The sequence below is a fragment of the Amblyomma maculatum genome, chromosome 6 (assembly GCF_055883805.1).
Source record: "Amblyomma maculatum isolate TAMU_Amacu chromosome 6, ASM5588380v1, whole genome shotgun sequence".
Taxonomy (NCBI): domain Eukaryota; kingdom Metazoa; phylum Arthropoda; class Arachnida; order Ixodida; family Ixodidae; genus Amblyomma; species Amblyomma maculatum.
In genome coordinates, this window is record NC_139349.1 from 25,620,559 (window position 1) to 25,635,218 (window position 14,660).

General features: G+C 45.0%; 1 protein-coding gene across 1 annotated transcript; it reads left to right on the top strand.

Annotated features, from left to right (window-relative positions):
- The first annotated feature begins 12 nt into the window (after positions 1 to 12).
- LOC146185290 (gamma-aminobutyric acid receptor subunit pi-like) lies at positions 13 to 14,025 on the top strand. Its single transcript, XM_084607793.1, has 8 exons — positions 13 to 59; positions 2,364 to 2,461; positions 6,150 to 6,217; positions 8,619 to 8,851; positions 10,329 to 10,411; positions 12,133 to 12,273; positions 12,475 to 12,770; positions 13,632 to 14,025. The coding sequence occupies exons 1-8, from the start codon at positions 13 to 15 to the stop codon at positions 13,878 to 13,880; spliced, it is 1,215 nt and encodes a 404-aa protein (XP_084463919.1). The 3' UTR covers positions 13,881 to 14,025.
- The last annotated feature ends 635 nt before the right edge of the window (positions 14,026 to 14,660 follow it).

Sequence of the window (14,660 nt, forward strand, 5' to 3'; positions counted from 1 at the left end):
CTTAATTTTCAGATGAGTGACACACTCTGGTGGATGGTTATTGTGATCGGATCATCAGGGTAAGCAAGCAATTGGTTTTTCGTTTAACGCGCTAGCATCAAAGGCCTCGTTACACAGAACATGCGGCATCGGTTCTTTTTGAAGTTTTTTGAAAGCACAGAAGCAACTTCACTTTATAAATATGCATCATAGACCAATTAAGTCGGGTCGAGTGGGGGCAGAGGGGTTTCAGAAACGAGACGGTACTTTTGAGTGCTCTTAGAAACTTTGGTTTTAGCGACGGAAATCGTAGCTCAGCCAGCGTCTATTGCAGGTAGAGACCATCGATTCGAAACCAGGGAACTGTTTAATGTAAATTTTGTGGTTACTCTTTCCGTATTCATAATACAAAGACCATTTATCTCTCTTCGAGGCCGCATATCCACGCATCTCCATCTCACCCTGTCGGTCAAGGCTACAAGAATATATTCTCCTTTTCGCCACATGACACCTCTCCTTGGTAATATCGATAAAAAAAAAAAAAAAAAAAAAAAAAAAAAAAAAAAAAAAAAAAAAAAACGCACCACGGCGAGCGACTAAGGAACCAAACCTTTTCCAGAACAGGTCCTTACTCTTAACTTCTGCCGCACAGAAACCAGTACGGACTGCATGATGTGAAACTAACCGCTACATGAATGTATATCTGCTACTCTGAATAAGAAACCATATTCAGAGATACTATCGCACGCAAATTGAATGATGCGAGGACTGCCTCACTTAGTACTGCCTCAGAGTGTGGTGAGAGTAGCGATGTACAGCCGCAGACATGCGGCCTCGTCTGTTTGCTTGTAAGGCGCAGAATGATCTAGACAGTGGCACGAAGGTTTTGTTCTGCTTGTGCATGTTCAAAGCCGGCGGACACGGCTTTATCATTTTCTTCGTCACGCAAGATGCGCCGAGAAGTGTCTGCCTCTACATTGTTCGAAGTGCTTCTAGTCACCTGTGCGGCTTTATACAGATGTTTCTTCGCTGACTTTAAATTGAGTGCTGACAAGAACGGGCATTTGTAGCTCGACAACCTAAGAGCACGCTGGTTGCCATCTTTTGAGGGCACAAGTCTACCCTATAAGGAGTTCTGGTCAGTACAGTGTAACGTAAGTCCCTTCGTTTGTCGCCTTCGGCATTCTCACCATAACGTGACAATGTGTGGTACAGATGTCCTTTCATTTTCTCGTTCTTCACCAATCAGGCGAACGAGAAGCCAGCAAGCGGAAACAAACATATACAATCTCGGCACTATAGATATTATCAGTTACGGTATTTGTCGAAAGTAAGAAGCCCAACGGCTTGCTTTCAGGACTGTTCAGAGGGGAAGTGATACCAATCCGGGAATACCTATCTTTTGGAGCGGTAAAAACGATAGTTTTTTTTGACATACAAGTGGTTTATTATATGGAAAAATGGAGTCCGTATCTATTGCGATCGTCTTGTCTTAAAAAGCGTCGTCTTTTTTGGGTGAGGTTCAGCATTCAGGGGGATCCCTCAATGTTGAGTAGATTTTTATTAAAGGACTAATTAATCTTAAGTATACAGTCAACGGCAGCTGTAAGTCTATAAAAGAAAGCTATACAGATTTCTCCGAAACTTAATTGAAAATAAATTCGTCCTGAACCATCCAATTCGAATAATTGTTAGACCAACGCGATTCCTACTTCGATTTGTTGATCAATTCGCTCTCTTCGTATACCATCTGGTCTGCTAGGCGTCCTGGGTAGTTCGGTTGGTGTAGGGCGACTGCTCCTGACAGGTGGTAGTCCCGGGTTAGAACCATGGGCCATAATGAAGTTTTCGTCAGTTAATACGTTTTTGAGAAAGCTCTATAATTTTTCTTTGTAGCCTTTTGGCTGGCCTTGGGTAGATGAATAAGCAATTACTCCCTTATTAAAAAAGTTTCTGGCATACGCCTGCGAGTTCATTTTTTGAGTGGTTTAGCGTTCTTTCATTAGGCTCTTAAAGTGGCTAAGCGTCCTTGCTGTCTAGAATGCTCTGGTAATTACCCACCCGCACACAGAGTAGGTATAGCCAAGCGCTAAACGGTGGTCATATATTGGTTTTAAGAAACATCAGTGCTGCACCTCACATTTTCTACTCTCTCCCTCATTCGGCAATACCGAATATGCTGCATGCGTAGTGCCCATATGGTTATATACGCCTGCTTTGACCCCGTTCCGTTGCCTAGAATTTGCTTGCCAGACTCGCTGAAAGGGCTGTGCGCACAGTAGAGTAATAACTTACCCACGCGAGCCTTCGCGTGCCTGTCCTATATCCGGGATAGTTCGCTTCTTTCTCTGATTACATTCTCTTTCGCTCTTATTCCTGCATAGGTCGTACGCGTACGCAAATCTGACCGTTGATGAGGTGACTACGAAACTTGTTGTCCTCGGCTCTGGCTACAAGAAATACGAAGCTCCGTCCCAAGCCGGTGAGCTTCTGGCTCGCTCTCACTGAATGCATGCGCTCGCCCGTAATGTTGCCGTTTCCTGGGTGATTTTGTTTCTTTCTTCGAGACTCGCGCGTGAGACGTGTCTCGGCGGCGTTTCGAATTCTCGCTTGTTGGTTAAGGACACCAACTTCTCGGTTAAGGCCGCGACTTATGCACTGCGTTTCTCCAGACACATCTGCTATACGCGCTAAAGTTAGGAGCTAGACGAGATACGGGAGCGGAACTCGGCATCCAGAAAGGCAATCGTTTGTCGGGTGACCCCATATCCATCTCTCTAGGCGGCAAATCTCTTGATGGCCTGTATATGCTATACAGATGTTGCTTTGGGAAAACACAGAATACTTGTAGCAGCTGTTATCCGCCCGCTTTACTAAAAAAAAGGAAAACAAATATTTTTTATGGCCATAGGTCCGAAGTTCTCACAAATAGTGATTTCCCCGTGAAAGGGGGCACTCTTTAGTGTCTTAAGCAAGTGAACTCCTTTATTCTGTTTTTTTTTCTCTTACTTTCTTGTTTCTTAATTTTTTTCTGGCTGTTATTCTACTTTGCTTTTTGAGTTTTAGTGCTTTCCATTGGTTTCGGTTGGCATTGACTCGTCAACAAGGCAGGCCAGATACACAGCACAATTGTTTGTCGGGTGACCCCATATCCATCTCTCTTGGCGGCAAATTTCTTGATGGCCTGTAAATGCTACAGATGTGGCTTTGGGAAAACAAAGAATACTTGTAGCAGCTTTTATCCGCCACCTTTATTAAAAAAAGAAAACAAAACAAAATATTAATTTTTTTTATAGCCCTAGGTCCGATGTTCTCACAAATAGGGATTCCCCGTGAAAGGGGGCACTCGAGTCTTTAGTGCCTTCAGAAAATGAATTTATTTATTCAGATTTTTTTTTTCCACTGGCCTTCTTGTTTCCTTATTTTTTCGGGCTTTTATTCTACTTGTTTTTTGAATTTTAGCAAGATGCAGTTAATCATTTGCTGATTGGGCCCAGGTCTTCAATTCTTTTGCTTTAACTATAATAGAAGAAATTCTTCTCAACTCCTACGGGTAAGAGTGGTCACGTTTTGTTAAAATCATATCTCGAAAAAAGTCCGCGGATAACCACACGCACGCACAAAAAAATGAAAGCATGGTTTGTTTTCTCAGCCCTTGTAGGAATTCGCTGCACTGCTGATTCCGGCTAGAGTGCTCCTAAAAAAGCGCGTGTAAGGAAAGCCGACGGTGAAGGGACATTTCCATCATTACATATCTCATCGAGCGGCGTCCCAGGCGCATCGTTCATCTCTGACACAAGCTAGCGGAGACTGCGACCTTGCCCGCGCGCTATACTTCTTGGCTCGCGTAGTCGATCCGGTTATCCTGCAAGCGCGCACGCGTAGACAGACGCACTCGTCGGCTCGACTTATAGTTGCTCGCGACGAGCATTGCGACTCTTCACGGCTCCTTTTTTTTCCCTTGCCATCCTTGTAAGGCACGTATGTGAAGCTTATGATGTTCGTTCCTCTTCGAACTCAAGGGCGGCGCTTGAAGGCTCAACTTCGTCACAAAAACGCGTGCGCGGGTTGCGCAAGGCCGCTCGCGAACGTGTGGTCTCGGGGGAACCCTGCTGCCCTGCGACGTCCCCCTTCTCCGGCCGACAGTCGTAACGTCTCAGAGAATTCCGAAATGTCCCGCTTCTGGCACGCGCGCCGGACGTGGAGAGAGAAAACGAATGACAGAAGGAGAAACCGCAGGAAGGAGGAGGGCAGGTATTGGCCGGCTGCCTCGTTTAGACGATGGAACACTTTTTCTGACATGCGCCCGCGTTGTATTTTTTCTTATTTTTGTCCCCGCACGATCCACAGCGGGGCGGCCGTTCACGCAGGCATCCTGACAGGAAACACAGTGAGGTCTTGTGCCAGGAGTAGCGTCTTACTGCTTTTGCTACCGTGCGGTCTTTTTCGGCCTAACGGATGGCTGGAATGAATCGGTATGCAGTGTCTGTGCGTAGGCTGTCAAAAGTAAAGATGTAAGCGCGATTCGGTAAGTGCCGTTTCAAGAGTCACGAAGTGCCCTTTGAAGTCATTTTGAGACACGCGTTTGAAGATGATTTTTTTTTTCTTTTTCAGTTGGAAGGTCTGCTGGAGTCTGCGGTTTGCCAAGAATCGCGATATGAAATTGAGATGTCTCGAGTATGTCCGCCCTTGCAGAAGCTTTTTTGTTTTCCCGCTTAGAGTGAGGTCGGTCACATTCGTGTTCTGTGTCCTTGGGGCTGACCACACGAGTGGACTGTACGCGCAGCGCATGGCGACGCCATTCAGTTGCGGTTTCGAGGACACCAGTGGACACTGAAAATAACTCGTGCGCAGCGCAGCGTTGGACAACTCAGGACATCACAGACAGAATACACAGGCCTGATTTTACCAGTGCGCTGCGAAGTAGAACACTGTGGGGCTAAGGTTACAGCTAGAAGAGATATTCAGCATGCATTTATTTTTTTTTTTCTCAAGTGCCGCCGCTGATGCCAATGGGCCGTAGACTAGGTAATAAGACTGTCGTGAGAAACTAGAACCCCCTCTGTTTCTCGTTTCTGCATTTCTCCACGTCTTTTTTTGTTTGTTTGTTACGCTTGCTTTTGTTATCCGTATTAGGTATTGCACGAACTTGAACTCAAAACAAAGGCTCCTCGCGCAAAGCTGTAACTTTAAACGATATCGTGACAATATCACATTATCTTTGTTTCGTAGAATTTCGCCCTGTCCAGAGGATCTTATTTTACACCTTGTGTGACAACATAACAATCCTAGAAATAGTGCCTTCTGAATAGCGGGACCCTGCGCAGAGGCGGGAACCATCGAGTGCAATCGAAACGTTGTTACGCTGTCAATTCTGTCGGTTGCGTTACTTTCAGCGCAAAAATCGCGATCCTGTTTATTCACGCCAGCCGCACGACTTGTGTTTGGTTTGGATCAGAAATAATATATTCGCTGATTAACGGGTTGAACAGTGGTCCTGAAAGCTTGCCACATACGTCGGCAGGCGAAATAGAAGACTAAATTAACTTGTCACATAAAAATAAAATGAACGACCAATGTCTGTACTTAATCAACAATGATAAGCTTGGTTTGATTGCGCGGTGCGGATCTGCCACTAAGTCTATCATATTGTTTCTCAAACCCCGTGTCTTTGTGTGTGTGTGTGTGTGTGTGTGTGTGTGTGTGTGTGTGTGTGTGTGTGTGTGTGTGTGTGTGTGTGTGTGTGTGTGTGTGTGTGTGTGTGTGTGTGTGTGTGTGTGTGTGTGTGTGTGTGTGTGTGTGTGTGTGTGTGTGTGTGTGCAAAATACACTTTTTGGTAAAGAGCCAATGACCTTTGACAAGATTGTGATCCTTTCAGCTATACCATTGAAGCACAGTTTCCACGTGAAGAAGTGTATTTTGAAGAACATTATGTATTTCACATTGACGAAAGCGGTTATAATGACGTCCTCTCGCGCGTTCTACTATATTGTTCGCGCTTGTCTTACGTGTCATTCGTCACTGAGCATATCAAGCTGGGATGGAGTGCTGCGTGCACACGTTTTTCAAACCGAGCTTTCCGTTTATCCTCAAGAGACAGCGAGAGCTTCAAGTTGCGTGTTGTGTGGCGGTGCCACTGAAGACAGGCTGTGGCCTCTTCTTTTGTTTAGGGGAAGCCACAGAAGTTTTCCTGGACATGAGCTTGATGAACGTTGATCCACTGTCTGGCGCGGAAAGTGTAAGTAATCATAGCTCGTGCTCTCTTTTTTGTTTGTTTCACGCAATGTAGGACTCACATTTTACTAGTATGGCCTGGGAAGGGGGGGAGGGAGCAGAGAGATGGTGCACTACCAAGGAGAATATCTACTTCAAGTATATGTCGAGAGAGCTAAATTCTGCTGCTCGTTTCAGCGTAGGGAACTTCTCTAAGATGGAATGGTAGCGCTTCAGCAAGGTGAGCTTGAATGAAGAGCGAAGAACACCGTCGAATTTGTGAACCGCACAAAGTAGTAATAAAAAAAGGAAATAAGACAATTTTTTAATTAGGCTTGAGCCTGCATCGCGTCATTCTGCAGTAGCAACCATAACATTTTAATAGCTTGGAAAGCTAACTAATTACTTGAAATTGGTCGATTCATCCGAGGTCAGTAAAGAAAGCGACGAATGCCGAACTTTTTTAAAATTCGGCAGTTTTGCTCAAGTGCGTGAATACAGTGTTCTATGCCTATGCTCCAGAGGAAAGGACTCATGGCAAGAGATAATCTTTGTACTATGCACTGTACCAAAAGGTTGCCTCCGGCAATGATGCATTTGGCTAAGGAGGTTAGCCGAGCTGCCAGTATTTTCAAGCGCTGTTTTCTTCTTTCGGTTGCACAGACCAGTTAGTCAATAGTGGTAGCTGCTGGACTCCTAATTGGGAATTTACTTCAAAGAACTCACCGAGTACCGTTGATTCGCGGCGCTCTCAAAGTCCCTTTGAACTAACCTCGTTGTTATCTCTCACGAAGAGTGTGCGCTGTCGTAGAAGTGGGGCGAAGTTCGCCTAGTTCAGTAAGTAAGTAGTTCAGTAACTCTGCGATGAGGCGAATCTCTCTGAATAGCTGGGATGAATGTGCTCTGAAAGAAATCTAGGGTTCGTGGCGAACTTAGAAATAAATGAACCGTTCGCTAATGCAGTCGCATCGATTAGTGAAATGTGTTTTTTTTTTTAAATAATGATGGATGATAGATGTTTATGTTCTTTGCTCTTACATTCTAGGTTGGCTTCGTACGTCTGTTACGTATATCGAAGACATTTCACCGCACATCAATGCATGTAGTGCCCCATACAAACAAGACGTCATGCGTACTTTAGCTGCATTGCGATAAATCAGTTTTCCTAGTGTTGCGTTGATGAGTCATAAAAGAGAGATTTAGCTTGCCGGAGACGTACTAGCATTGAGGTTTACCCGTTTGCCAGACCTCTTCTGCGCACGCGCATTGACAATAGTGGGTGCAATCGCGATCACTGCGCCTGCGTGGGAGGGGCCGGTGTGCCGGTATACGTCAACAATAGTACCGTATACGGTGGCAAGCTAAATATCTCTAATATTTTGTTCACCCTGATAGCCCAATTAATTTCGCTGTACTTTCTTTCGCAATGCAAGGCAGTTCTTCAATTTTCACTCTCTGACTTTTGTTATTAATGTTAATTTGTTCGTGTTCCCTGTCTAATATTTTTGGACTTCTGCCTATTCTAACTTCTAGAAGCTTGCTTCGGCTTTTGTGCATGATCTGCTACTAGCGCCTGCTAATATGACAAATGTGTACATGTTCAGTACATAATCGACAGCTGTACAGCCGTGATCAGGGCAAAGAGGAAGGTATACTCTGCGTAGGCAGGTGCATGGTGCAAAAGAGGCTGTGTCGCAAGCACACGGGACACTTAGTGTTCCACTGCGATGGCTGCCGAACTGTCTAGTGGACCTCTCGAAACATTGTGCAATGGAGCTGTACACTTTAATAGGCAGTGTTCATTCATAATTTGAAATATTTCCGTCGCTGATAAGACAGTGAGGTTGAAAACATAAACACGCTGCTTGCTGTTTATTCCCTAGGGAACTATGAAACCTTTTAAGTGACTGAAAAACCAGTTGGCCCAGCTTCACGTTTTGACAAGTCTCATCAGTTATCTGACAGTTTGTGTTTTGAGAGAGACTTGGTATCTCTTAACGTCTTTTCGATTATATCGGCGCATCCTCTTTTCCGGTTGTCTTCCAGGCGACAAACGTTTCATTTAGAAACCATGCTCCAGATTTCTCCTCATTCGAGATGATAGCAGTATTGTCACATGCGGCTGCTGCATGCAGAGTTTGGTGGTGCACGAAGGACATTTGGCTTAGGCTTTCTAATGTTTCTAACTTCTTTTTTTCTTTCTGTACCCATCGAAAAGCTTCATCCACTGAGCGATTGTAGCACTAGAACATCCATATGCGCTTCACCCATTTAGCCTAACGACCTCGGCAGTCACACGACGAGCCCGCCAACTGTTGCTACAGATGGATGGATACTATTCTGTTTCCTTCGAAGTACTTTCGTAGCAGATGCCCACCGGCTCTATGTAAGCGTAATTTACGCAAATGCCGCCTTCTTCATGGCAGGCGTTCGGCGTGCTGGCACTGGTGCGGTTGCGATGGCGCGACCCTCGGCTCAACCTGAGCTTTTACCGGAAGAACACCTACTTGACGCTGCCTGCTTACTTGGGGGATGAGATATGGACACCCCAGCTCGCATTCCTGGACGCTAGTGAGGCGCGCCCCTTGACTGCAACGGCTGACCACGCATTACGAATCACGCGAGTATCCGAGGACGGCACAATCACCGACACCCGAAGGTGAGAGCTCAGCCGCACCGGTATGATCCACGTCACACCGAAGAGTTACAGTTAACGCTCCGTTCAATATTTAACCGTCAAACTTGCTTCTAGGTCCGTATTTCGCAAATGTACGTTTCGCGATTTGTAATTTTTCTTATTTGCCATTTATTATCGGTACCTTGGACACTCAAATGTGTGACTGGTTTAGCCATCGGCAATGACCTCACAATTTACATCTATTATTTGCACAATGGGAAACGAATGAAACCGCAAAGTGATAACTACAAAATTTTATACCTGGGTTAAGTATGCGGTTTCGAAAGCGTCCCAGCACTACGAGTCATTGGAATGTGAGAAAATTGATATGCTTATAGAATAGTAGTTACGAATTGGGAAGGAATGAGTAGCATTGTTAGCACCCCTTTATCATGCCAAAGCTCATTGCTACAGCCCAAGACTGGCCTATCTAGAGAGTATCGAACAGAGAACACAAATATATAGAAATCTATCCTGGGCTGGGTTGCAGCATCCTATAGCCAATGGCCATGCTCGAGAAATTTGCACGTTTGGCGGAGAAAATTGCTTTGTCGCTAATAGGACAGTCAATGGCAGTATGCTTCCGACAATTGAGCTTCATTGCTGTGTATATGGGACAGAGGAAAGGGCATACAAAGGTGTCGGATGGTATTCTGAGCTCGCAAAGAGGCCTTGGTCACCAAAGAAGTATAATCTTCCTGCCCTCTTTTTGCTACATGGAATTGATTCTTTGGAGGCCATGTATTTTTTATTTTAGCCATAAGAAAAGAAAACTTGATGCGGGCCGTTTCTTTCATTTTTAAGGAGACAAGCTATGGAGTACATTTCGTGCGCTCTGGACAGTGTTAGTTTCAGAAAAGTAAATTTCTGTGACAGGTGTACCCGAATGCTTAAGATCGAAACAAGTTCTTAGGAGTAATCCTTGTTAACGTGATAATATTCCGACGTGCCGAAGTGCTGAGCTATTTTTGAACGACACTGCTATTACTGCTGCTCTTAGTTTTGATGCGTTCCGCTGTAAAAAACAAACAAACAAAAAACAAAGAACAACCTTGCACCACTCAGGGAAATTAGAGGCGGAGAGGTTACAAGTGCCCTTAACAACCATTACAAAGATAGCTATGATATCTTTCCAAGGCGCAATAAAGTAATTAATTTTGCGACTTTCTCTGCACCCACTCATTTGTGTAAGTGTTCGGCGCATGCCGTGAAGAATTCCACGCTATCTATGTGCTGAAACTTGGACTGTTCCAGTGGAATGGAGGCGCCCTTTCTGTGCGGCAACTCCATGGCACTCGTGCTACGCGGGTGTAAGTAATGAAGTTTGCGTATTTCACTGAATCTTGTTCAATTACATTCTACATTTGGTAGTGCCTGAGCTTGCTACAGCCAATGGGCGTCTAGAAATCAGCCCTTGAGCTAGCTCAATAGACTCTTTCTCTGGCGTACTATGATGCAGGTACGTATTCAGGGTGGCCTGCACGATAAACTTGGACCTCTATCCATTTGACACGCAACTTTGTCCATTCAGGGTCAAATTACGTGAGTGAGCGCGCTGGTGTTTTTTATTTATTGATTTACAGTTCCGGTAGGCCACCACAGAAACGTCCTAGGAAATGGAGAAAGAATACAGATAGCAGAATATTAATTCGTAAAGAGACACAAGAAATAATGTTCGAGCCTAAAGTGGGAAATAAAAATAAAAGACGCGTGATTATTCAGTTCCACAATTAAAAAAAAATTGCTCCTGTTATTTCTCAGCAGAATCCAACCATGGCTTTTTTTCTGTTTCTATTTCTTTAAACATTGCAAAGAATACATCGCATGCTTCGCATTATTAGCCATTAAAAAACCGAGGCAAATTATTAGGCTATTTAGGATTTCAAAAAAGCTTGTAATATCTCGCGCGCTTTTTTTCTGCCTATGAACCTGTCGGAGCTCCGCTCGCAAAAGATGTGTCTGTTCAAATGTTTACCCATTTCTCACTGCCAGGCATTCTTTGTCAGAAGGAGTCCGTCTAAACCTTATTTACTCTAAGTTCACATCCCCGAATTCGTGTTGTAAACTTAGAGGCGAAAGTGTGTATATGTGTGTGCGAGAGAGAGAGAGAGAGAGAGAGAGAGAGAGAGAGAGAGAGAGAGAGAGAGAGTAAGGGAGGGAAATAAGCTTGCTGAAAGAAACATTAGCCGACTAGCGGACATAAAAAGATGTTTGCTCGGCTATAAGTATACGCCACGGCAACTCCTATTACGACATTTTGATTCCGGCAAAGTTTATATTCTAGCTCCTTAAACAAGGGCTCAGAAAAGCGTAACATGTCATCACCTTCACTACGTCGCGTATAGAACAATTCTTTTACAAATGCCAATTGACAAACTTGCGTATGAAAGTGTTGGGACAACAGGTGCTTGTTGAGGGAACGAACGTTTGGTGAATCGAAAGAAATCATAGGTAATTGTGTTTTCTTTGAAACGCCGTAATCATTTTGTTTATCTGAAAGATAACTGATGAGAAAGTGGAAGAAAAAAATTGTCGCATGATGACCAGTGGGATAGCAGAAAAAGGTCGTATCAGCGAGAGGCATGAGTAGCGGAATTGATAAGCGCGCGATAAGTAAACTGTAGTTTTGTGAATTGAAAAACAGACATTTATTATCGAACGTCCTACGGCTCTTAAATCAAGCTATTTGCCCCTTTCAACGCGGTGTCGTTAAAGGTCCCGTTCTCCGCAAAATCCAGAGTCGGTATTGTCGACGTTCTGATCTAAAAATCACGGGCTTGTCGGTGGCAGGTGGTAGCTGGAAGGTGGCATATACTAGAAATAATTCTTACAATAATGATTAAGCAATAATTAGGCTAGCAATAATTAAGCTGCCAAGTAGGGTTGCTTATTTGAGGTAAGAAGGTGGGAAAGGAATCAACCTTCCTGAACTCTCGGATGCCGAGTCAAGAACGCTACACCTAGGCCACGACTAGGTTAAAGCGGAACATTATGTCTGGGGGTCACCTGTGACAATTACCTGCATAATGTGATGGCTAATAAGAATATGCGCGATATTAGATACGCAAATTAATGGGTTGGCAATTAATCGAGCAAGGACTACATGTACGCGATTGAGAAAGGCGAAGCTGAAGGACCGCCATATTTTTTCGGCACCAGAAAACTGCCTTAATTGACATTTCCGTCCACCTATATTTGAAATACGGAAAGCGATTTTTCCTCTCTTGCTTCGCCGCTGTGCTCAGTTACCCCTTCCTCTTCAGTTCGCCACACAGAGTCCACGGCGCAACTTCGTTGGATCAGCGCGTACAAGTCCAGCGCTGAAGACGTGTTCTGGCCGCGTGGACCGCGACTGCTGACCGTCACGATCCGCACGAGCGAGCAGACGCTCGAGTCAATCGCAGGTGAATACAAGACTAGCTCTCTGCCTAGTCCAATATCAGCATTATCTGGGATTGGTAACGTGGGCACGTGGGGTAATGTTCCGAAAGACTACTTATAGGGACTACCATGCATTCGGTCCTTAGTCTGTGTTGTTAATACCAGACTCATTTATACGGATAGAATATCCCTCGCCCTGAATTGTGAACTGGATGCGCGTGCAGGGCCCCAGCGGTGTCTGGTGCTGCAGTTCGCGTTCGGGCGCAACCCGTGGCCCCACTTGCTGAGCACCTGGCTGCCGTCAGCTATGCTGGTGCCCGTGGCCTGGGCGCGCCTGTGGTTTCCCGGGGGAGGCCTCTTCCTGCCTTGCGCCGCCCTGGCGGGACTCACGCTGCACGCCACACAGTTCAAATCGCAGCTGCGTGGCTACGACCTGCTCACCGCCATGGACGTATGGCTTCTGCTGTGTTTGGGATTTGTGTTGGGTGCTTTCCTGGACCATCTGATGATATGCAATGCGGTAAGTGTGCCCTGTTGTGCACGTTGTAACAAGATTGCGGAGCGCAGGCGGCCAGTCGTTGTTATATCTATAAACTGGTACACTGCTTCTAATGAATTATTTCATAAGCAAGCACCGGAATAAATTTTAGAAGAATAAAAAGAAAAGTAATTAAATTATTGTAGTTTTATCACAGTAATACAATGTTTGATTTTAAACGTAAATACAGATTAATGGAGCAGTGTTGAAAATATACTCGAAAAATCTAGTTATTATGTGTTCCGCGCAGATCATATCGTTATTCATTTTACACAACTTAGACGATCTACAACAGGTGCACATCAAAATTCGTCCCCATTCATTCACGCTGAGATGGATTACTGGTCATCTTATGGGTTTCCAGACAATTATTTCTTAACGTGATGCCTTTGATTCCTGATAATATTGCAAATTCCCGACACTTCTATAGCACACTAATCACAAATAATAATTAATAAGGCACCATCACGGATTTTCTCTATGACTTCCTCCTCTACTTGTTTCCGGGGAATCTGTCGTCACGCTGCTGTTTCATCGCCTCAGTATAACTTTTAAATCCTACCTATTCCTTCTTATATCGTCGTCATCCTTTCCCTGCTTGCCTCTGTTGCCATGAACAAGACACATGGTCATCTGGACCATTCACATCGCCATTCAGTCACACTACATGACGCGGTTGGCGCATTTCTGAGCAGCTGTCGGACCAGTAGGCCTTGCTCCCTAAGGTTTAAGATTTACTTAACGATTAGTGCTATGCTATTTCCCACATTTCAGAGCCATGATTGTCCATTTGATCAAATATACAGCAGTGCCGGCCTCTGACCGCGCACGTGTATATTCCAGAACCAGCGAACCTGGAGCGCGCAGAAGCTGGCGGACGACCTCGCGGCGAGCGATGCGAGCCGCCGCTCTTCGGAGCAGGTGTACGTGGCTGACGGCTACCGCCTGACGCACGAGGTCGCGACTCAGACGCCGCTGGACGCTGGGCTGGACGAGGCCCTTCACGACCGCCGTGCGAGGCTCGTCTTTGTTTTCGGCTTCCCGCTCGTCACGCTTGTCTACTGGGCGTACTACCTGGCCGCTTCACATTGACACAAGCTGTGGCACTTATTGTGTCACCCGTTGTGTCACCCATAACGTGACCGTAATCCTTGCCGGAACGCTGCTTGTTTATTTTGGCTGAGGCATTTCATCGATAAGTGAATAGGACGCCTGGTATTCTTTTAGAGTTTATGATTTTCACGTGTATCACAGTGAATGGAATATACTAATAATAATTCAAGCATCAGTATTACTTTAGTTGCAAAATCAGGTTCAATGACCTAAAGAATCGCTCGCTCACTCACTCACTCACTCACTCACTCACTCACTCACTCACTCACTCACTCACTCACTCACTCACTCACTCACTCACTCACTCACTCACTCACTCACTCACTCACTCACTCACTCACTCACTCACTCACTCACTCACTCACTCAATCAATCAATCAATCAATCAATCAATCAATCAATCAATCAATCAATCAATCAATCAATCAATCAATCAATCAATCAATCAATCAATCTGCTATTTCGCACTGAAGAAAACACAATTTAAAGCCTGCCAAAACCTCGTCGGGCTTGTATGGCAGCGCCTGGCAGGCAGCGAAATGTGGCAAGATTTGTACTTATAAAATGAGAACATAAGTAAATGTTAAAAAAACGGATATGAAACTGTGATAAGAACAAAACTTTACTTTCAAATGTTAAAAGCTAATAAGAAGAAAGAGCCGCATGCATCAAACCATATTACGCGATAGTTCGTTCAGTTGAAGAGGCGCCGCCGGGAGCTAGGACTGAAAGAAACGTGTCGGAAAAAATACGCACTTG

Bases quoted from the DNA above. Each gene is read 5' to 3' on its own strand.
- LOC146185290 (XM_084607793.1), top strand. From the start codon at position 13: ATGAGTGACACACTCTGGTGGATGGTTATTGTGATCGGATCATCAGG. The intron at 6,218-8,618 runs GTAAGTAATCAT...TCTTCATGGCAG, and splicing joins CACTGTCTGGCGCGGAAAGT to GCGTTCGGCGTGCTGGCACT. The intron at 8,852-10,328 runs GTGAGAGCTCAG...ACTATGATGCAG, and splicing joins ACAATCACCGACACCCGAAG to GTACGTATTCAGGGTGGCCT.